A 27,506-nucleotide genomic window follows, 5' to 3' on the forward strand; every position below is an offset into this window, starting at 1 on the left:
TCTAGCACCATACTTTCTAAAAAAGTTGGTCGCAGATGTTGGTGACTAAAGTTTCAGCCTCCTCCTCGATGAGTCCACAGATGTGGTGTTTCCACTTTACACCACTGCATCAGACGCTTTGCATTGCGCTTGGTGATGTAAGGCTTGGATGCAGCTGTTTGGCCATGAAAACCCATTCCATGAAGCTCTCTACACACTGTTCCTGAGCTAATCTGAAGGCCACATGAAGTTTGGAGGTCTGTAGCGATTGACTGCAGAAAGTTGGCGACCTCTGCGCACTATGCACCTCAGCATTCGCTGACCCCGCTCTGTCATTTTACGTGGCCTACCACTTTGTGGCTGAGTTGCTGTCGTTCCCAATCGCTTCCACTTTGTTATAATACCACTGACAGGTGACTGTGGAATATTTAGTAGCGAGGAAATATCACGAGAGGACTTGTTGCACAGGTGGCATCCTATCACAATACCACACTGAAATTCACTGAGCTCCTGAGAGCGACCCATTCTTTCACAAATGTTTGTAGAAGCAGTCTGCATGCCTAGGTGCTTGGTTTTATACACCTGTGGCCATGGAAGTGATTGGAACACCTGGATTCAATGGTTTGGATGGGTGAGTGAATACTTTTGGCAATATAGTGTATTTAGGGTGTTTTTTTTACTCACTTTTTGTCTCTCCCACAACGTTATTCCTCTCTTCTACAACTTCCTTACTGAGGAGTTGGCAACACTGCATTGATTTGTTAGCCTAGCTCAAAAATGATCATGGTCACCAGTGATTACATAATAATCATAGTTATTTTTTATAACAATACCATCATTTCACAAAAAAATTACGAATTTTGATAAAATATTCGTGGTATTATTTAGCAAGTATTAAAAAGTATGTAGCACCAGATACTGCCAGATGATGGGTAAAAAAATTGGTCAGTGTGTAGTATTAAAATGCTGTTTTAAACAGGAAGACGTGTTAATATTTACAGCAAATAGAGATATTATCGTGTACATGTATGTATATTTTCCTGCATGGCATCATAATTAGCTCATTTATGGCAAAAGTCAGGCGAGTAGAGGAATAAGAGAGCAGCGTCCTTATTTTTATTAACTCATACATTTCCACCATAAGAGGGCGCCACATCCTCATATTTTTTATTGACTTACGTTTTAATTCTTTTTATCAATTCCAGTGGCGTAACTAGGAGCTCATGGGCCCCAGTGCAAAAAAAAATAAATAAATAAAAATTTGGGACCCCTCAAAATTGGTCTAGTAACGTTAACCCTTGCTGTACACTCACTGTGTATTTTGATTACATGTATTCTGATATTTCATTGTCTTTTAGTTATTTTAATATTTTACTTATTTGTGGGAATAAAGGCACACGACAAGGTAGACTTCACTTTAACTGTGTAGTCAGGACTTAAATGAGCGTTACAAAACTTTACACTGCCTAGCTCCAGCACCCGAACTTCAATGCTGGGACCACACGGCGAGTCTCATATACAAAACTAAGCGCAGAAAGTCCGAACGCACGTATATAAACCGGGTGCTGCATTGTGATTGGCTGAGCTGAATGTCACTCACATAGCGCCGCTACAATATTGTAATATAATAATAACGACCAGGCGAGTGCAACCAATGGGGGGCAGTGCGGTGGGGGGGTTGAGTTAATGTCGTGGAGGCCCCCCCGGCCATGGGCCCCATTCTTGAATTTCATCAGTTCTGTAATTTAATGTTGTCACAGTCTTTAATGATTTAGATCCATTTTAAACCCACATTAATTAGTCTGTCTTGAATTTTTTTTAAATTGAAACACTAGATAAAGACAAAACGGACTTCATTTTCACCAAATACACTGACTTTACATGGTCAAAGTGCGTAGTGTACTACATTCCCAACACAGGCAAGCCTCACAGTAAGAAGGTCCAGGGGTTGAAGCCCATTTAGATCCTTTCTGTGTGGTTTGCATGTTCTCCCAGTGTCTGTAAGAGTTTTCACCCACAGTCCAAAGACATGTAAGTTAGGTGAATTGGAGATACAACGGGGCAAACCGTAGCCTAGTGATTAAGGTACTGGACTAATAATCAGAAGGATGCTGGTTCAAGCCCCACCACTGCCAGGTTGCTACTGTTGGGTCCTTGAGCAAGGCCCTTAACCCTCAATTGCTCAGATTGTATACTGTAACTGTACTGTAAGTTTAGGGCAGCTAAAACCTAGTGTTTAAGGTGTTGGTCCAGTAATCAGAACATTGCCGGTTAAAACCTCACCACTGCCAGGTTGCTGTTGGGCCCTTGAGCAAGGCCCTTAACCCTCAATTGCTTAGACTGTGTTCTGTCACAGTACTGCAAGTTGCTTTGGATAACAGTGTCTGCTAAATGCTGAAAATGTAAATGTAAACATTACCTGTGACAGTGTTCAACAATTAATTTTTAAATCATGTGTAACCTGTAACTACCTGTCCTGAATGTAACCAAAGTGTAAAACATGACCTTAAAATCCTATTTAAAAAACAGGTATTCCCAACACAACAGTTATTGGGGGGAAACAATATTGCTAAAATCTACATATTTCCCTTAACTGTAAAAGTATATATATATATATATATATATATATATATATATATATATATATATATATATATATATAAGGAACATAACTAAGCACGTGTAGCATGTTACCATTCAGCTTAAACAAATACAGTACTTTGGTGAAAAGATTAAATAAAAAACTTACTTTGCCACTGAACAATATTAACAATATTAAAGACTACAAGAGTGTTTATGCAAGAAAAATAATTTATTTTATCATGTAACTTTGTAGCACATATGCAGGACATAGCTCCATGGAGAGCTCATAGCTACATATCCTTACTGCTGGAAAGTAAAGTTCATAATATGCAGAGTTTTATAGTATATGTCTTTTCAATGATAGAATAACAAAAATATAATTTCCCATATTTTCTTTCCTTAGTCCCAACTGTTTTAATCCCAAACACAAGGGGCAATTTGATATATTCTATGTTTTATATATCTTAAAGCTTTTCTGTTTTGGCATTCCGTCAGACTCCGTTCAGCGAGGAGGATTACTTTGATCTGTAATACTATAACTGTCATATTTTACATTTCATATTCATGTCTTTGTTAAATATAAGAAAGCTGTATTCTAATATAACATTCTGTACAGGTATTGGTTTTTCAATTTGGCACTGGCAAAATGAATGTCACTTTTTGCCAAACAACTGTCACTCTTTACAATATATAAGCCAATCATACACTGCTTAAAAAATAAGGGAACATCTAATCATCACATTATAACACCAAGTCAATTAAATTTCAGGGATCAACCTGCCCAGGTAAGAGACATAAGTAATTATGAAACAATTTTATCCTGGCTTAGTGCAAATAAAAGTGACAACAGGTGCACTGGAAAGGCAACAGGAAGATAACCACCAAAAAGGGAATGGTTTTACACTAGGTTTGGCCACAGATAATTATTTTCCTGACTGATTTTTCTCTAGTTTTTTGTTTTGCTAGTGTCCTTGTTACTACTGGTAGCACCCCATTCAGCCTGCAGATAGTCCAGCTCCTCCAGGATGGCACATCCATACATGCTGTCACAAGAAGGTTTGCTGTGTCTCTCAGTACAGTCTCGGTCAACCCAGCATCTGCTCCCTTTTGAGAGGAGGAACAGGAGGAGCACAACCAGAGCCCTACGAAATGAACTCCAGCGACCTACTGGTGTGCATGTTTCTGACCAAACTGTTAGAAACAGACTCCATGAGGGTGGCACACACAGGGTCTGACATCCTCTAGTGGGACCTTGCTTACAGCCCAACAGCCTGCAGCTTAATTGGAATTGGAGAGCAGCATGGTTGGCAGGATCAGCTTGTGATTTCCCTTTTACTTTGATTTCATCCAATTTCTTCTCAACAAATTACACAATTTACATTAGTGAAGATTTTTAACTTTATCTTTTTGTTTGTCAAAATCCAATGTGTGATTTAAGTGTTATCTTAATTTTTTTTAGCAGTGTACAAGGTTTTGAGGAAATTGTGCCTTACTTTGTGGGCTTGTCTTTTTTCTTTTGGGGAAGGGGATATGAAAACAAGTTTTTGTGGGTGCTGTAATAAAACAGAAACACAGAATAACAGCATGTTTTCACTTTTTTCCTTCATATAAAGCAATTCATATGTCACTGTTGTAGGTCATTAGGTCACTGTAGTTTGTAAATGTCTGTAATAGGTTATTCTGTATGTACTGTCTGACCCTGCATTCACACTAGTCAGTAACAAGCTGTTGCTATTGTTCCTTGAGAGCATACACACTTTTGTTTAAATTATTATTATTATTGAATTAAAAGCCATGAGAAAATAAAAGCATTTAAAGTTGTTATGTATGAGCTCCAAACGTGGCAACTAAATGCAGCTCAATAACTAAAAACAGAGGAACTGCTTACTATAGCAAGATTTATGCTCTATAATCTAACCCAAACTAACAGTCAGATGCAAGCTTAAAACAGATGGTGTAGCTGTCTCTTACTGTGCATTTTATTATTTACATTATTTACAGAGGTAGCTTAGCTTGCTAACAACTGATTCAGACAGGTCAGCAAGTGAGACAAATTGCCACTAAATACCCAAGGTAGAGTATTTTATTTACATGTAGAACTTAATTTGGTCCCACAGATAAATTTTAGGAGGTAAGAATTGCATTTACAAAGATGGCAAAAGAGTAAAAAAATTATGGATTATGATTATTATATAATAATTTTTTTAAATGCATTTTCTCCCAATTTTCCTCCCGATTTATCACACTCAATTTTGTCTTCCGCTGCTACCAGAGATACCAGATTGCATCCAAGGAGAGCACGTCGCTCTCTTCTCGCCCCTGCTTTCTGCACAGGCGTCTCTCTTCTGCCAATCAGGGTCTTTACACAGCGTATGAAGACCCACCCACCCACACATAGTCCGGCCCCCACCCTGCAGATACGGTGGCCAATCGGTATCTGCTGCAGGCACTGCCAATTATGCCCGCTAGATGGCACCCAGTGGACCGGAGGCAACACCGAGTTTCAAACCCAGGAGTTCAGAAACTCGGTGCTGGTGGTTATTATATAATCATAATCATGGTTGGTAGGAATAGAAAGATTCTGGAATAGCTGGTGGACCTGTCTGTGTTTTTCATTTTTGCGTCTGTTTATGTCAGATTAAATGTATTTAGTTTTAAAATGCTTGGGACACAATGCAGCAGATAAAATTATTTGCATAAAGTTGAGGTTTGTTCAGCTTTTGCCATGGGGGCTTGCAATGCCACAATTGTTCTGCATCCTGTGGATAAGGCAGAGCTCTTGTCCGAAATAAGGATGTAGCAGGGTGCAAAAAGCAAGTAAACACATACAGCTGGACTATTTGTGTGTTGGTCACTTGGATCTGTCACAATAGCATATTAATTTGCTTAAAATGACACTTGCCACTGTTGTTGGAATTATAGTTCTGTACTATGCTCACAATAGAAATGAACAGCTGCCTGCTATGCTGTCACTCTCTACTGTGAATACAGGGTTAGAAGCTAAATTAATTAAAACAATGCTTTTAAAGCACTGTTTTTAAATACCTTGGTAAGGATTGGCATTATCACCTTCTCTTTTTCCCACTCCCTTTAACCCTCCCTTTGAAAACTCTAAAAATGTTTGAAAAAAATATGAGACTATAATTTAGCATAAAGAGATGCAGCACAGAGTACACAAGAGTAATCTTATAGAAGTATTCATAAAAGGACAAAAAGAAACTCTGAATATTTCTACAGAAGTGCATTTCCAAGAAATAAAAAAAAAAAAAAAACACAGGCTTGACGCCGGGCTACAAGGCAAACAAACACTGGTTGTTTTTTCATTCACTAAATAGGTAAAACAAGCATCACACACTATTGTAATACTTTGTATTCTCTTGATGTTATATGTAGATGCTATGAGAATACCTGAAAAAAACAATATAAGAAAATTCATATTCGATCTTCATCCTCAGTTGTTCAGGAGAGTCAGATTCTCTATACAGGTATGTACGCTTTCCCTCCTGGACTGCAGGGGGTGCACTGGCTCAATAGCACCAGGTTTCTTGATTCTGATTGTGAGCCAGAGAAGCACAGTCACACATAAGAAGTGGAATGAAGTCTTCATGGCAGATGCTTGCCAAATGGTTTTCTTCATACATTACATGTATATTTGAACGTTCTTTAAGCAGTCCTGTATTACACCCTTTGGTCCTTCAATTCCTTCTTTGATGTGACGTGTGATGACTATACAAAAAATGCAAGTAAACAAAAAATTGAGCATTGCTCCCTCTTCCTGACATTCCTGGGCATTCACCACTAGCTCGCCTGTACAGGCAGAGAAGCAGTACATACAGCCCCAATGCATAGTATGAAATGGCCGTATTGTGAGTGACAAAACGCATTATGAGCATAGATAAAATGTTCTATACACACTGCAGCCACAATTCCACCTTTGTAGTGTTGGACGGAGCAGTATGCAGAACCTCAGTCCTTTCTCTGATTCTTTCCACTAGGAAGTTCCACAAAATGGACAGCCAGGATCAAACATCACACGACTTTTTGCCTATAATTTCTGACTAGTCATGGATCTTCTATTTCCACCTCTACTCTCATTTGGTACTTCCATATAATCTGCATTGTGTTGGTTTTATCTTATATATGGAACTTTGACACCAAATACAAATATCATCTCATTGGGAGGATATATTTTCTAGATAGGTTTCACAAAAGTGAACTGCAATAAAGTGGTTCTATGTTCAGTCCCTGTATTGTAAACATGCTCACAGTAGGCAATTTTCAAAGAATAGAATTTACACTTTATATTGTATATTTAGATTTGTACAGAGTATATAAACTCCATTAGGCTAAACATTGTGGATTATACCTATATTTTGGGGGTAAGAAAGATTTATAACATTTTGTAATTAAAAAAGTGCTTTGTTTGAAGGGGCACCAAACTGTCCTTGAAACCATTAAGGAATCATTCTGTTTCTGACCGAAACACTTTAACCTTCACTTTCATTACATTCCTTTTTCACAAAAAGATCCATTATATTAAAAATGGGCTTTGGTGATTTTGGCCATGAACACTGGTTGGTAAAGCATATTAACATATTTCCATAAGTGAGACCAAAAAACACCCATTTAGCCCATTTTTTTGGCTCCTCACATCAACACAGTTCCATTCCTCCATATGAACAGATCCCAGTGACATACATCAACCAGAGAAAATGTGAAATGCCAGTCTTTAAAACTCAAAAGCACTTTACTACAGATCTTTTGCCATCCTGTGAAATGAGGCCATTGATATTCTGAGTAGAGCGCTAAGTGGAAAAGTCATCACTGGACCCTGCGTTCGGTTCACTATTGGATGTATCACTGGTCAGGTAGAGTCGTTTTAGATGGTTCGGTCTAAGCATCTGAGTCAGACTGAGTAAACTCAGTGACACGACGAGCGAGAGGGTTTGTGCTCTTTAGCAGTTCCATGGCAGAGACCCGGGTTCCACTGCTTGACTTGTTGCTCTTCTTCTGGAGAAGAGCCATAAAGTTTTCGTTTCTGGAGCTTGATCTCGGAGTGCTGCCGAGGGTCAGTGTTCGAATGTCACTGCCGCTGCTTTTTACAGGGGACACAAGGTTTTGGCGGCTACCGAACGAGTCAACCGGCTCCTTACGACCTAGGACTTTCCTCTTAGATCTAGGTGAGAAAAAATGCATCATTAGATTATACAAGACGTGGTTAAAATTAAGCCATAACATATAACTAGACCCTACCTAGTTCAAACATTGTCAGCACACTACACCACAGAAATGTCTGTTACACTAGCAATCCTACGACAATTCAGTTAGCAACTGGTTAGTCCAAGATGTCAAAGTCTAAAGCAGCTAAAAACACTACTTGGGTAACTGAGTTTGAAAAACTCCCAACCAATTCTGTGGACAAAGAGGGGGGGTGTCAAAACATTGTCAAGTATTTTCATATTTGAGACGGTGCCTTACACCGATCAGCCATAAAATTAAAACCACCTCCTTGTTTCTACACTCACTGTCCATTTTATCAGCTCCACTTACCATATAGGAGCACTTTGTAGTTCTACAATTACTGACTGTAGTCCATCTGTTTCTCTGAAAGCTTTGTTAGCCCCCTTTCATGCTGTTCTTCAATGGTCAGGTTCCTCTCCCAGGACCACTACAGAGTAGGTATTATTTGGGGGGTGGATCATTCTAAGCACTGCAGTGACACTGACATGGTGGTGGTGTGTTAGTGTGTGTCGTGCTGGTATGAGTGGATAAGACACAGCAATGCTGAAGGAGTTTTTAAACACCTCACTGTCACTGCTGAACTGAGAATAGTCCACCAACCAAAAATATATCCAGCCAACAGCGTACTGTGGGCAGCGTCCTGTCTAACCAACTCAAACAGCAGCAATAGATAAGCGATCATCTCTGGCTTTACATCTACAAGGTGGACCAACTAGGTGGAAGTGTCTAATAGAGTGCACAGTAAGTGGACATTTAATGACTGCTGTGAAATGTGGTACTTTGCTTTAAAAATGAAATCTGTAATTTTTGAAAAACGAGGTCCGTGAAATTAAGCAAATTTACCCTTGAATTTAGTAAGGCCCTACATATAACACTCATTTTGATTATGGGCTCAAAAAGCATAAATAAGCAAATTCTTGACATTAGTCAGAAGCCACTGATGTACAATGCTTTCCTATAAAACTGCCAACCGCTTCTTTTCACCTGCACGAGGAAGGTTCACACAGGGATTAGTACTATGTAATAAAGTCTGATCCCCAAACCGATCACTAGTTTTCCCTGTCTCTGTGCAAGCGCCATCAACCAGCCAGCAAAAGCTGCAATTCCTGCAGTAATGAGGAAGCCCTTCAGACATAGTCAATCATGTCTGTGGAGGCGACCAGCCGGCTGATAGCAGAGCTGAGATTCTAACTCAAGAGCTCAAGATCTCAGCAGTGGTGGGTTAGAGGTAACATTTTTAAGCAAACTGTTGGCAAGACCTGTGTATGATGGTGAAGAGGTCCTCGGTTGTATGGGTTGAAGGTGTCTGCACTAACACATCATCATCTGTCTCTTCAGATATGTGGAGTTCCATCTTGTCACTGGCAGCACAATTTTCCTCCAGTGGAGTTTCTGTGGGCACATTTTTTTTAACAAATACTGTGTGTAACTGCTTGTATGAAAATCTTTCAGGAAAATGCATTTAGATAACCTACCTGTTACTACTTCTGCAGGGAAAGCCTGTTTATCTTGATTATATTCAGTCTCCGTAGGAAAGCTGTCCTCAGGTGCACCATAACTTTGCTGATTTTCAAGTGCTTCCACGTGTCCTTGATTTTCATGTTGTACGTGGCTTTTAGTACCTTCATGATTCTCCTTGTCTACAGGGGTTTCCTGGTCATCTTCATGATAAGATGCCTCCTCAGCTTCAGATGGTGGTGGGCCTAATGGTGATTGAGAACCGCTGTCCAGTAGAAAACCTTGCCTCTCTGTTGTACCATTACTTGGAACTTGTGAGGTAGGGGAAGGTAAGAGAAGGACATTGGGCTTTTTGGGCACTGGTGGGGGCACCTTGGGCTTCTTCTTGTCGAACTCTGCTGGACAGAAAATGGCACTTGGACTAGGAAAAGTCTTATAGGTATTGTCTTCTATTTCTGGATTTCTAAGAAACATAAAGTCTTCCTCAATTGGTATCCCATGTTCTAAGTCAAGTTCAGGATAAGTGGGTGGATGATTTGACTTCTCTTGAGGTCTGACTGCAGATGGATTAGCTGAAGATTGAGGTGACCTCTTAGGTTTGGGTTTCTTTACCACCATGTAGATATTTCCTACAGGCATGGGCCGGTTCACGGGGGAAGATGGTGGAGATTCATAAGCTTGTGGTGAAGATGTTGGAGACTTCAGAACCAAGTTCATGGGTCGTTTAGGAAGTGGAGGCTTCACTGCAACTGGTGGCTTGGGTGGCTTAGAGCTACAGGGGGTGACAGGAGGACTTATATCACGTCCTTGCTCCTCCTCTATGATGTCAGAGGAACCATCTGGACTGTCCTCAAGTTCTGAGCGACTCACTGAACGGAGTCTGATGTTCCGAAGGTCCGTAGTAGTAACTGTGGGCTGTGATGACTGACTAGAACCCGGTTTTCCTGGTTTGTTGGTAGTTGATGTGTCAGAGTGTCTTCGGTTAGCTTTCGGTTTGGGTCTGACAGAGGACAAGTCTACCTGAGAATTCACAGGTAGCTCGAAGGATAGACGAGAGCGAGCTTTCTCTTTAGGCGATGTGGCTGGAAGTGAGGACTTCCTCTCCGGGATCTTTGGGCGCATCTTACACCCTGCTGGGGTGGGTCCAGTGATTGCATTGTTTGCAATAGTTGGGGTAGGCGTTTCAGACTGGCTAGAGTAGCCACTTGAGGGGGACATAAGACATGGAGGCCTATAGGGAAAGACCTTAGTCTCAGCTTCAATGGAAAGTGGAGAAGGAGAAGTGGCTCGAGAGGTTGACGGTGAATTAAGAGACTCTGTACTTCCACGAACCTTAATACATTCAATCACTGTCGTACCTGTGGCGGTGCTGGAGCCTGATAAGGAACGATAGGGGTCATTATTGGACTTCCACTCATTTAGCTGCCAATGAGGTGGAAAGGCCAGGTCTCCTTCTCTGTAAAGGGCTTGAGGTGTGTTGTCAGATGCTGTCTCCAGACTGCTGTGTGTATCCTCATCTGGTCTGGCTGCCATTAGGAACTGGGGCTGAAACGAATCCTGTAAATTATGATCTCGAGGGATGTAAAGACTCTTGGGTCTCCCATCTCTGATATGTCCTTCACGATGGTGAAGCCCAATCCCACCAGCCTCTGACAAATTCTTTACTAAGGACACACTGCGTACTGGAGGTGGTGGCTTCTTTTTTTGCTTCTTCAGTGAAATGCTCCGCGATCGTGACCTGAGTCGACTCTGTGGGAAATAGTCCGACCCTGCTGTTACAGAGACATTGTCAGTGCTGGTATTATCCTCAGAGCTGTTGCTCGGGTAGAGCAGGGCATAGCTCTCAACTTCTCGGACCGCAGGCACCGACTCGACTGGACAACAAAGGTTATCTGTTGAGCAGAGTGATAAAGAATCTGTTGGAGTTGAAAGGGAACGCTCACGGAACATGAAAGCGTTGGACCGTGCTGACCTCCTCTCTTGTTCACAATTAAGGCCATTACCGGTACCTTGATTGAGAGCTGATCCATCAGTCTCATTTTTCTTAACATATATTACATTGTTATGTGTCACTCCATGTGCCGTGTGTCCAGAAGGATCTGAGATAGAAGTAAAGGAACTGGTATGTGACCCGGAGCTTATGGACATACCAGAGATGGTCTGGGAAGGGCAGATGAGGTTCCCTCCACCAGTATTTGGTGATAACATTCCAGGTTTAGACAAAGGATGCTTGGCAACCTGATTTGGAGTCAGACCATAGTTGTAGGAGTCATTCCAGGATGGAGAAAATGTTGAACCCTTTGGGCCATTCCAAGAAGGACTGGGGCACATTAGAGTGGCATGGTCCATTTTAGGGGATACGGGGATGCTGTGCTCAAGGTCACTCTGGGTTTTGCGTAAGGGTATGTGCTGCTCGCCTGTATGCTCTGTGGTGGGCTCCAGAGATCTGGGCTGGGAAAAGTCAGGAGAACAGGCACCTTGTATCAAATCAACTGCAAGAATCTTGCCATCACCTAAGAGAGATAAAAAAAAACAGACAAAGTAAAAACCAAGAACAAGCATACATATTTATTTAAGAAATACCTTTTGTTTTTACTCAAAGCATGAAGACCCATACATGTTTTTCCAGCAATGCCAAAAGAAAATATTTGTTAAGAAATTAAGAAATTGACTCTTTTTTAACTTCCTCTTGTTCTTAGTCCCACTCAGAACGTTTTTAATAACTTCCTATTCATCACCTTGACAGTGAAGCGTGACATCAGGGCCTGCAATCACACTCCTTGGTCGCCGAACAGTCTTTGGGTTTACCGCCTTTTCAGTTTTAAAGGGGGCCTGGAGTTCACTGGCGTGCTTATCAAAGCTCTGGCCTAAGGCAAGACATGAGATACCACTTCTCAATCTAAATGACAGACCGTTGTCAAAAAATTTGTAAAATAATATACAACTACTAATACTGGTTATATGGTCAGAGATTAATGACCACCTGACCTCAGCTAATATGCTATAGCCTATATTTTTAAGAATATAAGAATACCATAAACTACAAAATGTTGCATGATCGCTGTACAGCAATGATGAAATATGTACAGAAGCATGGCCAGCATGAGATGTCTCATGACGTGTGACTTGGTGGTGCTGTCTGAGCATTGAAAAATGAAATAAGACACTAGACAGTGGACAATGATTGAGAAAAGGGTCTGATATTCACCCCACCTATTTCCCAAATGATTTGTCTGACTCAAACCAAGAGTCGCATACATCCCCAAGCATTCAACAATTTCTTCTTGAGATATAAATGTTGCCTAATTAATAACTGGCAACCGATATTCAGCAGTTAATAACAGCCAACATTTGGGGATCCATAAAAAAAAGCTAAATAAATTGCTACATTCATGTAAAAAGCCTAAAAAGCAAACATTGCAGTTGATAACAGCTATGTTAAGTTAAATAGGACATACACCTTTCAGCCAAAGCATAAAACCACCCCTTAAAAATGTGCATACCACACAGGGATATATTTAATGTTGGGCTGATGGTACATAAACGTTACATGTGTTGAGTATAAATACAAGAAGGCAAAAAGATCTGAATGACTTTAATAACAGGCAAATTGTAATGGCCAGATGACTGGATGTATCCAAACAGCGAAGGGTGCTCACAGGCAAGGAGTACTCACTGACAGTGGTCCAAAAAGGGACAAGCTACAAACTGCAGACAGGTTGCTGAGCAGCCAAGACTCCTTGATGCCAAATGACATGTGGTGTCTGGTATGGACCAACAGAAAAGCTACTGTGGCTCATGTTGCAGATAATTTCAATACTGTTGATGAGGTGAATGTGTCACATTTACATTTTGGCATTTAGCAGACGCTCTTATCCAGAGTGACTTACAGAAGTGCTTCCATAGTAAACATTACCTTACTCTAGTTTAAGTAGACAACAGTTCAAGAACCCAAATCTGGTGAAAACCTGATATTACCAAAAGTTTCTTCCTCAAGTCCTGGGTGGATGATCAAGTCGAGCGAGACTAGTGGCTCGAAGGTTGCGTTGTACAGAGTGGGGTTTGATTGGACCTCGAAGGTAGCTTGGAGCTGGTCCATTTTTGTCTTTGTAGGCAAGCATCAGTGTTTTAAACTGAATGTGTGCAGCTACAGGAAGCCAGTGAAGAGAACACAGTAGTGGGGTGATGTGGCAGTGTTTAGGTTGGTTAAATACCAGGCGGGCAGCTGCATTTTGATTGAGTTGCAAGGGTTTAATAGTGGACATGGGAGAACCTGCCAGGAGGGAGTCACAGTAGTCCAGCCTTGACATCACAAGTGACAGGACCAGAATCTGAGTGGCTTCCATGGAGAGAAATGGCCGAATCTTTCTGATGTTGTAGAGGAGGAACCGGCACGATCTTGTTATGTTGGCTACATGAGAAGAAAAGGTCAGTTGGTTATCCAGGACAACACCAAGGCTCCTTACATTATCAGACGTAACACACAGTGTATCAAACACACAGTGCATCAAACACTTTCTGTATATGAGGGCTGTGTAGTCACAGGCCAGTCAAAGTGTCCATGTTGACTACTATCCACTATTAAAAGAATCTAAAGTGGGCACGCAGGCATGCGAACTGGACATCGCAGCAACAGAAGAAAGCTGACTGGTCCAGTTAATCTTGTTTTTCCCCCCCAAGATTATAGTGGAAGAGATGGCAGGATGCACTGTAGAATGACCCACCTCGCCATGTACAGTAGTAAAAGAATCTGCTGTTCTCGTACCAGATACCACAATACTCCTTCAGTTGTCTTGAGGAGTCCATGTCTCAGCAGGTCAGAGCTGTTTTGACAGCATATTAGGCAGGTGGTCCTATTTTTTATACTATTTTAGCACAGCTGTCACTACACTCATTACACAAATCCACCATGGTGGTCCTCTTAGAAAATGTTGAGAAAAACCTAAATAAAAAAAAAATTTATAACTATGTTTATTTATAAAATACATGTTCTTGCTAAATCTCCACCCTTGCTGTTACTATATGTCTGCCTCACTACCTCTCTCACTCTCTCGCTCACTCTCTCTCTCTGCAGTTTATTTCTCCTCACCAAGCTAAAAAGGAAGAGCTGGGCATTACCATGGCAACAGCTACCTGTTCATTTTCTTCAGCGGGCAGGGAGTGAAATGGCTCCTCTTTGGGATTTAGACCCCAGACTTCTAAACACGGTATTAACTGAGTTTACATGCCTGACCTACTCAACTGCAATACGCCTTAAAATGTATTAAGGGCTTAAAAAGGGCCAGTGATAGCTCAGTGGTTAAGGTACTGGACTAGTAAACAGAAGGTTCCCGGTTCAAGCCCCTGATGAAAGCAGGCTACCATCAAGTTGCCACTGTTGGGTCCCTGAGCAAGGCCCTTAACCCTCAGTTGCTCATCGTGTTCCGCTCATTGTGTAAGTCGCTTTGGATAAAAGCGTCTGCTAAATGCTGAAAATGTAAATGTAAAATGTAAAATCGGAGATGTACAGAGAAGCATAATCCCAAAAAAAGCTACTAAAGGGGAGGAGAGACCAGTGGAAGACGAGAACTCAGTGAGATAAACAGATGATCAGGAAGGAAGAGGAGTGAGAGAAGTCAGAAAACAGATAACTGCAAAAGAGACCCAGGGTTTGTCTGAAAACCTAGTGAGCTCTACAAATAGACAGCATTTTGTCATCCTTTGTGCACACTCCCAAGAACAAGCCTTATTCTGAGTGAATAATGAGGGAGCATTTAATGATTTCTAAGTGGTGAGGGCAATTCTATCATTCAGTGTGGCACAACTTTCTTTCAAATCCAATGAAGTTTCTTTGTCATATACAAGTCATACATGGTATAACTAACAGTAAAATGCTTGTTATAACTGCCTGGTCACATCAGAACACAACAGAAATAATTTTTAATAAATATAAAAACATTAAGGTAGAGACAAAAATAGAAAAAATAGAAGGGTGCAATACACTGTGCAATAAGTGCATAAAGCTAGTGTTGTGCAATTTTAGTAAGTTATGACTACATATAGGTATGCATACATACACTCACATGCACATATAAAATGCGCTCACTCGATCAGCCATAACATTAAAACCACCTCCTTGTTTCTACACTCACTGTCCATTTTATCAGCTCCACTTACCATATAGAAGCACTTTGTAGTTCTACAATTACTGACTGTAGTCCATCTGTTTCTCTGCATGCTTTGTTAGTTGCCTTTCATGTTGTTCTTCAATACCCCCTACAGGACCACTACAGAGCAGGTATTATTTGGGTGGTGGATTATTCTCAGCACTGCTGTGGTGGTGGTGTGTTAGTGTGTGTTGTGCTGGTATGAGTGGAAAAAGACACTGCTGGACTGAGAATAGTCCACCAACCAAAAATATATCCAGCCAACAACGCCTCACCACTGATGAAGGTCTCGAAGATGACCAACTCAAACAGCAGCAATAGATGAGCGATCGTCTCTGACTTTACATCTACAAGGTGGACCAACTAGGTAGGAGTGTCTAATAGAGTGGACAGTGACTGGACACGGTATTTAAAAACTTCAGCAGCGCTGCTGTGTCTGATCCACTCATACCAGCACAACACACACTAACACACCACCACCATGTCAGTGTCACTGCAGTGCTGAGAATCATCCACCACCCAAATAATACCTACTCTGTGGGGGTCCTCTGGGGGTCCTGACCACTGAAGAACAGGGTGAAAGCAGGCTAAAAAAAAAAGCATGCAGAGAAACAGATGGACTACAGTCAGTAATTGTAGAACTACAAAGTGCTTCTATATGGTAAGTGGAGCTGATAAAATGGACAGTGAGTGTAGAAACAAGGAGGTGGTTTTAATGTTATGGCTGATCAGTGGATATGTTATTTTTAAATGTAAATACATTCTAAGTGATTTTTCATTTATATACAGGTGTGCACGTGTCATTTATTTGCAAATTTGGGCTTGTCAGTGACAAACATTTTCGGTACATGGAGGGATATGTTAGCTAGCATGCTAGTGGGCTAGAGGGATATGTAATCTAGCATGCTAGCATTTAAATATTCTGCCTTATAATTTCATTGTCTTATTAGAATCCTCTCTACTTAGTTAGCTGGCTAGGTAGGCGGGAAGCAAAGCAGCTCAGGTTTTCAGACAGACCCCTGGAATGCTAGGTGTAATGACAAGTAGCTGGTATTTGTGACCTGACCACGAATGGGAGACACTTGACATGTGGTGCAAGTAATAGTTTCAACATACAAACTGAAGAAGGAAATGGGACCAGATAACAATGTAAGGACAAGCTGATGTGATGTGTGTAGGAAATCCTAAGAGCATCATCTGATTAAAAGCTAAAATACATAGAAATGAATTACTAGAAAACACTACTGTCTTACTAAATACTAAAATGATTTATCGTCAACTACAATTACAAAATGACCAAAAAATCACAAAAGCAGTTAGAGGATGTGCCAAACATTTGTTACCTGTGACATCGATGGGGACAAGGTGAGCAGAGGAGTGTCGATTTAGGTGCCAGCAGGGTTTTTCCGCTATAGGGGGCCCCACTGACGAATTCCAGCCCAGAAGGGAGCGGTCTGAGCCGCAAGCAGCCGGGTCCTGGGCCCGGATCCCTAATGACGTTGTCTCATCCTCGCAGACCTGTTTGTTCGCAGGCTACAGAGTAGAGGACAAATGCATCAGCTGAAGTGAGTTTAGTCATGTTATAACACCTAAGAAGCTCAGTTTGGAGGAATTGTGATTCCCCACATTCATTAAAACACTCAATTAATGACAAATATTGTTCTTGTTGATTTGAAGTTCTGGACAGAAGGTGGAAGGGTCGTGCTTTTCCTGGTCTAATGGGATGATACAGCCAGAATATATTGGTGACAAAGGAATTTGCAGCCACAGTCAAGCAATTTGTATTGAAGCTAAATATTGTTTTGTTACCCATAAAACAGAATAAAACGGCCGCTCAGGTGTCGCAGCGGTAAAAACACACTCTGGAACCAGAGCTGGGATCTCGAATACATCGTATCGAATCTCAGCTCTGCCTGTCGGCTAAGGCTGAGCGGCCACATGAACAATGATTGGCCCGTTGTTCAGATATGGGCGGGACTAAGCCAAATGGGGTCTCTCTCCCATCACTGGTGCAATTACGACCTCTGCTTGGTGATTGATGGTGCCTGCACAGAGATGAGAAAAGAGTGCTTTCAGGGTGTGTCTCTCTATACACAACGCTGAGCTGCACTGCACTCGTCAAAGTGTAGGTGATAAGATGCATACGGCATGCTGCCCACGTGTCGGAGGGGGCGTGGGTTAGCTTTGTTCTCCTCAATCAGAGCAGGGATCGGCATTGGTGGAGAGGAAGCATGACGCAATAGGGCAATTGGACGCGCTAAAAGGGAGAAAAAGGGGAGAAAATGCATAAACAAAATATTTCAAAAAATAAAATAAAATATATAACCGTGCATTTGACCAACTCAGAGTGAACGGAATCAGGCTTGTTTATTTCTGAAACATTTGCTTCAAAGATATTTGTTGTTTACTACAGTTTGAAATGTTTTAACCCTTCAGATGTTAAAAAGGGTGGGTTTTTTATAAAGCTTGGGGGTGCAGCCTGTGTTTGTTTTCAGTATAGTTTGTACCCCACATGCAAATCGTTTCCCAGATGTAGTTTGGTAGAGATCACCGGTGAAAAGTGTGATTTGTTACACAAACTAAACCCATAAGAAGAGAATTCCCTTTTGTGGGGCGCTCATGTGGCACCACGGTAAAACACACTTGCACACCAGAGCTGACATCTTGAACTCATAAGTTCAAATCTTAGCTCTACATGGCACCTACATGGACAATGATTGGCTCATTCGAAGGATGGGCACCCTAACCATGCACCTGCATGGAGACGGGGGATAATGGTGATCAGCGCATGACACTCCACGCGTGATACGGCTCTTCATATGAGCCCGCCTCATGCAGATGTAAAGAAGCTGTCAGCTACCTCACATGTGTCAGAAGGGGCATGTGTCGGTGCGGCTCTACTTGGTCAGGAGTGGAGGTCTGCAGCACTACAGGAGGTGAAATGCAATCGGGTAATTGAATACGACTAGATTGAAAGGAAAATCAGAAAAAATGCAAAAACACTTTTATAAATTAGTGTTAATAATTGATGAGTTTTTTAAAATCATTGTTATACATAAAAATGGTATATTAAGTGGTTTATATTGGTATATAAAACTAAAAAAGAAGAAAAAACACTAAATAAAACATCAAATACAAAATAAATGGAATGGAATGTTTTTTTTTGTTAATCTAAACACTGTTCAAAATAAAATTACCAGGAAGACAAACTCAGGCTTCTTGTTGTGTGAGGAGGGTGACTGGCTGAGCGTAGTGGAGGTATCCTCTGAACTCTGAGAGGAGGGGTGCCGGAACGTTTGTCCGGTTACCCTGTTATCATACAGCTGCTCCTCAAAGTCTGCACACAAACAATTAAAGAACAGCTAGCATTAGCACTGACTGATTATTCCCTTAACCACTGCTAGACATAACAAAACTACTATCATTAGTATGCAAACTATATGGAAGTTCTGTAAAACTCCAGTGTGTGTGTGTGTGTGTGGAGGTGGAGGAAGGGAGCAGTGAACTTGATCCCTTTCAGCAGAACTGAGATGCCGCTATCTTAAAGTTGGGTTGCCTAGCAATGAAGGGTGCTTCAAGACAATAACATACCTTTTAGTCTACAAAAGCCCCTTACTCAAGCCTACCCCCAAGAAACAGGAGACACACTCTCACGCACACACTGCACTGGAACTGGAAACTCAATGGACACAGAGACAAACAAGCAGGTACGTGAAGCATATGGGTTGATGTAGTGTTCTGCCAACAACTGACCCATGCCTATTATATACACAGCTGAAAATGGTCCAGACCCTGAGAGTTAATCGTGCTATTCTTAAGGGTTCACAGTCATTATATTGCAAGTTGTCCCCTTCAGGAAAACACTGGTTTCGTAGAGCCACATGCCTTTGTCTGGCCATAAAAATTAAAGCAGCCTGTATCCCAAATCACACACTACTGTACTGTAAGATTATACTACTGTAACATGAATAAATCGTTGTATAGGAAGTAAAAGTAAATAAAGGTGATCCTCGCTGACTATACAGTTGAAGAATGAAAAAAAAAATGAAAACTACGACTTGCATTTAAGCTAAGTGGTGTGCTGTCACCCATGATAAAATATTTAAGAGAATTAAACCAAACTCTTTGCTTATACATTTTAATTCACATTTTACTTAAATTTACACAGGAATTAATAGCCAACATTTAAAAATCCTCTGGAAATATGAAAAGAAATCTCATCTGGCTGCACAAGACTAGGTTAAACACATGAACAGGTTGTTAAAACATGCATTCAACAAGACAAAAGTTAATAGTAGGTCAGATGCTGTATAGATGAACTTAACAAAGCAAAGTTTAGGAATGAAGTTTGTTTGTTTATTAGGATTTTAAAGCCCTGTTCTAAACTTTGGTTACATCCACAACAGAAATGGTAGTTACTCATTACACAAGATTCATCAGTTCACAAGGTTATATCAAACACAGTCATGTCTTTGGACTGTGGGAGGAAACCGGAGCTCCCGGGAGAACATGCAAACTCCACACACGCAGACCGCCCCACCTGGGGATCGAACCCAGGACCTTCTCACTGTGAGACGACAGTGCTACCCATTTAGCCACGTGCCGCCCTAGGAATTACGTAAAAATGATACAATTCCTGGCCAGTACTATGTATAGTCCACCCATAGCCACCAAGACAAGAACATACCAAAATTAAGAGCAATCACAATTTACTGCTCAGTTCACCTATACTGCAAGTACTACAGCAGTACAGAGAATATCTTACAATAATAATAAAATTTAAGGCAGGTTAAGTTTGGAAATGGCTTGTATTTGGAGTTGCTCCTATATTTTGGGTTCGCAACGATGGATCTGGTCTGTATACCAGATCTTGCCCATTTTTTATGCTGGATGCCCTTCCTGACGTAACCCTTCATTTTTATCAGGGCTTGGGACCAACACTAGGAGCGCACTGACAAGTGCACCTTCCAAGGGCTAGGCTGTTTCGGCTTTGTTATGCCCATTCAGTCACACAATAAGGCCAGTTTCTATAAAACACACTGATAAAATTTGATTTCTACATGCACAATTATAAATAGCTAATCAAGTTCATTAGTTAGATATCTAAAAGATTTTAATTGCATTTTAAATGCAGTTTGGTGGAGGAAGATTTGTATCTTGTTTTTATCTGACAATAAATAACAATAAATATCTCCAATGTGATTAAAATGCAACACAGTATGTAATTATACACTATATGTCACATACATGTCTATAAACATAAACATGTAACAATACTGAAAAAAATCTAATATATAAATTTGTATCTAGTTTAGGCAGTTTAAACTCACCAAATAAAGAGCTGCATTAAGGACCAGTCAAACCACTTCAAAGATGTGAAAGCAAATCCAGCAGAGACACTAAATGTCTGTGTGCACGTGTGTACATTTCAGTGTGTATGGGAAGGTATTTTGGACACTCCCTCCCTTTTTTTTGACCTGGCTGTGGCCACTCACTTGCCGAACACTGCTAGGACACAGACGTCTCCATACCTCTAAGCCAATCAGATGCTCAAGCAGACCTGCAGCCAGCCACTCATGCACACTGAGAGCCACAGTGTCCATGAATAACCTCAAAGCATCTCTTCTAACAACATGCACCCCCGAAAGCAGCCATTTATTAAATATGGGTCAGTCCTTTTCTTGTGTATGCACACATAGCATGGGGTAAAGGACAGAAACAATGCCTCTTTGCTTGTCTATGCTGATTTAGTTTTGGTTTTTTGTGTGTTTTGTGTCTTTTATTTTCAGTCTCTGTTCTTGAATGAACAATCACATTTGATTAATGTTATGAAAGGGGAAGAACTGACAGCGAGTAGAGGATGAATTGTTTTTCTAAACTTCAGTAGGTTTTGGAAATCCAATTTTGCGCCCAAGGATTTGTTTTAAAGTACAGTTTATTTAATATCATTCTTCATTTTTTAGTTAAAGGTATTATGTACCAAAGGCAGTAGTGTTGTTAATAAATTGGCAGCTGTTGGTTAGTTGTAGGTACGTTTATAGCCACTTATAATTTATCCTATATGATCTGAAAAATTATTTATACTGAAAATATTATATTTACAGCATATGTTAACTTTTGTTCAGCTACACAAATATCTAAATAGTTTATTTACTGCAATATTATTTTTTAAATAGTAAATATTAATAGTTAATACACAGTATTATTTGCAAAGGTGGGCTGATTAGCCAAAACCCTTAGTCAAGTAAAACCCAAATCAGAAAAAGTTGGGACAGTATGGAAAATGTATATTTTTTTCTGAAATGCAGGAATGGATGTAAATGAATAAGTGAAATAAATAGCAGCCAGCACAACACACACTAACACACCACCACCATGCCATTGTCACCGCAGTGATGAGAATGATCCACCACCTAAATAATACCTGCTCTGTGGTGGTCATGTGGGGGTCCTGACTATTAAAGAACAGGGATAATGAAAAGGGACAATAAAAATTATGTAGAGAAACAGATGGACTACAGTTAGTAATTGTAGAACTACAAAGTGCTTCTATATGGTAAGTGGTGCAGATAAAATGGACAGTGAGTATAGAAACAAGGAGGTGGTTTTAATGTTATGACTGATCCCAAAAAGCTTTTAACTTTTTACACATACACTCCACACAGTGTATAAAGTAACAAGCCTGTGTAAGCACAGTATACCTGCCCATGAGTTCATTAGATAATTTATTAGAATTATAACGTCATGTTTTACACTTTGGTTACATTCATGACAGGAACAGTAGTTACTCATTACACAAGGTTCATCAGTTCACAAGGTTATATCAAACACAGTCATGGACAATTTAGTATCTCCAATTCACCTCACTTGCATGTTTTTGGGCTGTTGGAGGAAACCCGAGCTCCAGAAAGGAAACCCACATGGACAAAGGGAGAACATGCAAACTCCAGACTGCCCACCTGGGGATCAAACCCAGGACCTTCTTGCTGTGAGGCGACAGTGCTACCCACTGAGCCACAGTGCTACCCACTGAGCCCTGACCTGAACCTTCAACTTACTAAACATCACTGGGACTAGGGGTGTGCTATATCGTATCGTTCACGATAATACCGGTATAATTTTTCAAACGATACAAAAGGTACCATATCGGGATAAAAGCGATATTCTGCGTACTTTACGTAATGACATCACACAGTTACGCAAATGGCGTACGTTCGTTACGTGGGTCATTTGGGTACAGTAACGAGTATGGCAGAACGCGGCTCTGCGGTGGAGGAGATCGTTCCAAAAACTCCAAATCCACCATAAATTAATCTTTGGCAACCCAAACCCGCCGGCAACTTTTTTGCGGAAGTATTTCTGCACGTAGGTTTACACAGGGACACAATTCAACCGAGGACCTCCACCAACCAGTGCAGGAATACTCTTAACATTAATGTCAACCACCAACACAGATGTAGTACTACTATTACTTAGTATTAATACTACTACTGTACTTAGTAGTAATTGTGGCGCGCTACGAGTAAAGGCCCACCAGGCTCTGCGCGTTCCAGTGTTGCCAGGTTGGGCGGTTATCCGCCAAACAATTTAATAGCAGTTAAATAACACTTCTATTTAAAAGAAAATATTCCGTTTTAAAAAGCTCCAGCATTGAAGAAGGTTATTAAAAGTAAAGTCAATTTTCAATGCTCATTTGGCTTAATAGTGTTGGTCAGTCTGTATCATATTGTTAAAAGAAAATTAAAATGTGTTTTCCATGCATTCACACTGGTATGTTCTGGGGTTCAACTGAGTGTCATCATTACACACAAGTTAGCAGCCAAATGATACAGTATTGCAAAGGAATATCTTTGTTACATTATTTTTACTGGAAAGACAAAATAAAGAAAAGTGTGTGTAATTCTTACACACTTCCTACATTTTTTTACAATGTGTTAACTTATATTAATTCTAAATAAAACCTGAACATTATATATTTTTTGCAATAGTGTTTTCTCGAAATAAATAAAATATTTTTCAGTGTTTTGTTATATCGCCAAAAATATCGTTATCGCAAAAAACACCTGAAATATCGTGATATTATTTTAGGGCCATATCGCCCACCCCTAACTGGGACATCATTTGTGAGCCAGGACTTCTTGTCCAACATCAGTGCCTGACCTTTCAAATTCCCTTTTTACTTAAGGAATGGGTCTCCATATTTACCAAATACCATGCAGTCACAGTAAATAAAAGAATTGGCGGCTACAGTCATTAAAAAAAAATTATGATGGCAGTTTTCCGATGCTTGCCATCCAATTCGACAAAACGTGAGAGGATCGGTAATAAAAAAAATGCCCAAATCCAGGTGTGCAAAGCGTGTAGAAACATATTCAAGAAGACAAAACAGATGTTTTAAATTATAGCATTACATATTTATATTTTTCTCTTTACTGCCCACTATTCATTTTCCTCTTCCTCTTTTCATCCAGTTTTAGTGCCCTTGGGTATGTGAAATGTGATATACTGTATAAATTGAAATGTTCAGCAAAAATGTAACATTTTAGAAATAGAAATACTACAGTGTATTTACTTTCTACATTTAAACTGCTGGTTTACAAATAAACTTCAGTCTAAGACATCATATTAATTATAAAAACTGGTCACTGGTGTGGTTTACTTTAGCTTTTTAAAGACATTATACAGTATTTGTTCCTTTATGTTACTAAAATAATGGGCTGATGAACAACAGGATGAAGTTTTTCTATGTCCTTTACAATATTCCGTGTTCAACAATTTAAAGCAAGCTAACATAACCACACATTAAGATATGTCATCAGCAAATATTACATTAAGAGTTTGAGAGGAATATACTCCGACAAGGCATAACATTATAACCACTGACAGGTGAAGTGAATAACACTGATTATCTCTTCATCACAGCACCTGTTAGTGGGTGGGATATATTAGGCAGCAAGTGAACATTTTATCCTCAAAGCTGATGTGTTAGAAGCAGGAAAAATGGGCAAGCGTGAGGATTTGATGGCTAGACGACTGGGTCAGAGCATCTCCAAAGCTGCAGCTCTTGTGGGGTGTTCCCGGTCTGCAGTGGTCAGTATCTAGCAAAAAAGGTCCAAGGAAGGAACAGTGGTAAACTCGGCAACAGGGTCATGGGCAGCCAAGGCTCACTGATGCATGTGGGGAGCGAAGGCTGGCCCGTGTGGTCCGATCCAACAGACGAGCCGCTGTAGCTCAGATTGCTACAAAATGCGGATTCTGATAGAAAGGAGTCAGAATACACAGAGCATTGCAGTTGCAGGGCTGTTTGGCAGCAAAAGGGGGACCAACACAATATTAGGAGCGTGGTCATAATGTTATGCCTGATCGGTGTATGTTACCACACCTACAAAGCAAATGCTCAGCTGAAAAAACACTTTGATCTTTTAGTAGGTGTGCTTTATTAGGGAAGGACCATAAATGCATTTAACTGTCATGTCAACAAAAGCAAACCAGTAAATACTATTTGTACTGTGTTCTTTTGTTATTGCATAGATGAAAGATGACATTGCACTGGAAACAAGCAGAGTAAAAGTTAATTTACAATAAAACTGTACATGTATGAAATGTAAGTTTCATATAAGAAAAATTCACTCTTGTATTTATATACTCCTGATTTGGTTGAAGATTATTTAGTTGTGTAAGTTGTTATAAGAGTGCACTTCTCCTTTTATTTAAGTGAAAAAGGGAAGCTTTTATTGTGAAAGAACAAAAAGACGTGCTTTTTCCTTTCCTCTAATCTCACAGTCAGATTTCAGGAGGCTTTTGGGAGTTTATTCATTGTCTGTATTACCACCGCTTTATCCTATTCAGGGTGGTGAAAGGTAGGAAACACCCTGGACAGGTCACCAGTTCAAACACACACAGGGCAAACACACACACATTGACACCCAGGACATTTTAGTAATTCCCACTAATCTGATTGCATGTCTTTGGACTGTGGGAGGAAACCAGAGCTTCCGGAGAAAACCCACACAGACACTGGATGAACTTCACCCAAAAAAGACCCGGACCAGGGACCTTCTCACTGTGATGCGACAGCGCTACCCACCAATCTAAATTTATTACATGCACTTATGTGAAAGCCTTCATGGCTTAGTTACCTGCTTGCACTCCCTTTTAGTTATGCTGTAATAATTACACTGTAACTACATTTTCTGTTGTTTTACCCCGAGGTGGTTCTGACGGAAACCTGTTTATCCACCCGAGGTTGTCGAGACTGCCGTGCTAACAATGCTGCTCCAGCTAGATTTGACGGAAACCTGGCGTATTTGCACCAAAAAATGTCAGGAACTCACTGCGGACTTCATCACAAACTAAATAATGAAGAACTCCAATTATTTTTGCAAGTTATAACTTTTCGTTGAATTTAATTTTGTGTATGTATAATTTGTGTGGATTCTGCTCATTTAAGTTGTCCTCCCGCCCAAGGAGGATGGGTCCCTGCTGAGTCTGGTTCCTCTCAAGGTTTCTTCCTGCATTTTTAAAGGAGTTTTTCCTTGCCACTGTCACCCTCGGCTTGCTAAACAGGGTTTTTTGGTCTGTTGGTCCTGGAGTCTGTAAAGTTGCTTTGAGACAATGTTCATTGTAAAAAGCACTATACATATAAAATTGACTTTACTTGACTTGATTTATCTACATCCATTTTAAAATATGCCTAGCAGTTCTCCTCAAGGAGCCCAGGAGAAGCAGTTTGGCAGATTTGGAAATTGAATTCACAACATCCAGACTGGAAGGTAAAAGCCAAACAACTGAGCCCCCACAGGCTCCACTTCCACTGCCACTTCTTACCTCCTTTATAAGTCTCCCCATTACAAGACAGTCACTAATCCTGTGGGTTGGGGGCCATTATGTGCTTCCCCCCAATATATAAAGACAACCACTGCCACCTTTTTAAAACTACTACACTCTAATGCACCAATAACAACAGTGATGTAAAGTAATACAAACTTTTTATTTCTCTTTTCTCAGAATTTTTCCTCCAATTTTCTCCCCTAATCTAGTCGTATCTAATTACCCGTATTGCATTACACTTTATCTCCACAGATACAACCCTCCACTGCTGACTGAGGAGCTTCACAACTGACACACGCCCCCTCCGACACATGTGAAGTACCGACTGCATTTTTTCACCTGCATGAGGCGAGTTCATATGCTGATCAGCCCTGTGCATGGAGAGCCACCCCCTGATCAGCATTATTCCCCAACTCTGTGCAGGCGCCATCAGTCAGCCAGCAGAGGTTGTAATTGCACCAGTTATGAGAAACCCTGGTCCAGCCAATCGTTGTTCATGTGGCTGCCCAGCCCAGCTGAATGGCAGAGCAGAGATTCAATACGATGTATTCGAAATCCCAGCTCTATACTTGAGTGGCGTATAGAGTAACTTTTAGAAGAAATGGTCTAAAGTTTATTGACTGTCCCAATAGTTGCCAGTAGACCTCAATTATAGGCAATTATTCATTTTACCACGTTTTTCTAATTTATTTGGCTGATTTCCTTCCATAGATAAGTCTTCACTATAACACGGCAGTCCCTTTTCCTGGTGGGTAAATGCTAGCATGTTTTTTGTCCAAGACACATGATGCCAGGCAATGCCTTCTTGTAAGCTGCTGCCTATACATGGACGAAAACCTCTGTCATCCCTATACATCAACTCACAGACGGACAAAACTGTATGATTAAACTTTATCCAACCCATAAAAATTTAACATGCACCCAGTCTATAAATTGCTACAGGTAGGGCACGATTACACGTGCGTTATTGATCAGTATGGACCAAAAGCAATGGCCTGTGGATAAATATGTAGGGAGTTCCCCTCACAGGCCAGCCGTGCTGACCAAAAGATTGCAATGACATTTCGGTCCTGGCCAGCGGGGCTGGTCGTAAGATAAGGAAAGGTTAATAGAGACAGAGAAATGTCACCAAGAGTGCAAAAGCAGCTTCTAGCTACTGGACACAGTATGGCTTATAGCATCATCAGGGCTTAAACTGTTCTGCTCTCAGTACTACAACATGGAAACAAATGCTGAACTGTGGTAACTGTGGTAACGCATGACTATTAA

At 40.6% G+C, this 27,506-nt stretch overlaps 1 protein-coding gene across 3 annotated transcripts in view; it reads right to left on the reverse strand.

The window, feature by feature from the left end:
- Positions 1-7,290: 7,290 nt before the first annotated feature.
- nhsl2 (NHS-like 2) overlaps positions 7,291-27,506 on the reverse strand; it is a 116,424-nt gene continuing 96,208 nt past the window's right edge. For 2 of the 3 annotated variants that reach the window (XM_062994258.1, XM_062994260.1), the window contains exons 3-7: positions 18,605-18,744; positions 16,751-16,940; positions 9,279-11,774; positions 9,063-9,195; positions 7,291-7,738 (exon numbers count right to left, since the gene is read on the reverse strand). In XM_062994258.1, coding sequence (XP_062850328.1) covers positions 7,456-7,738; positions 9,063-9,195; positions 9,279-11,774; positions 16,751-16,940; positions 18,605-18,744 — 3,242 coding nt within the window. In that variant the 3' untranslated portion in view covers positions 7,291-7,455. Of the gene's footprint in view, positions 7,739-9,062; positions 9,196-9,278; positions 11,775-11,999; positions 12,129-16,750; positions 16,941-18,604; positions 18,745-27,506 lie in introns of all 3 variants that reach the window. The other variant, XM_062994261.1, reaches the window with a different exon arrangement.

This window comes from Trichomycterus rosablanca, chromosome 4 (genome assembly GCF_030014385.1).
Source record: "Trichomycterus rosablanca isolate fTriRos1 chromosome 4, fTriRos1.hap1, whole genome shotgun sequence".
NCBI lineage: Eukaryota > Metazoa > Chordata > Actinopteri > Siluriformes > Trichomycteridae > Trichomycterus > Trichomycterus rosablanca.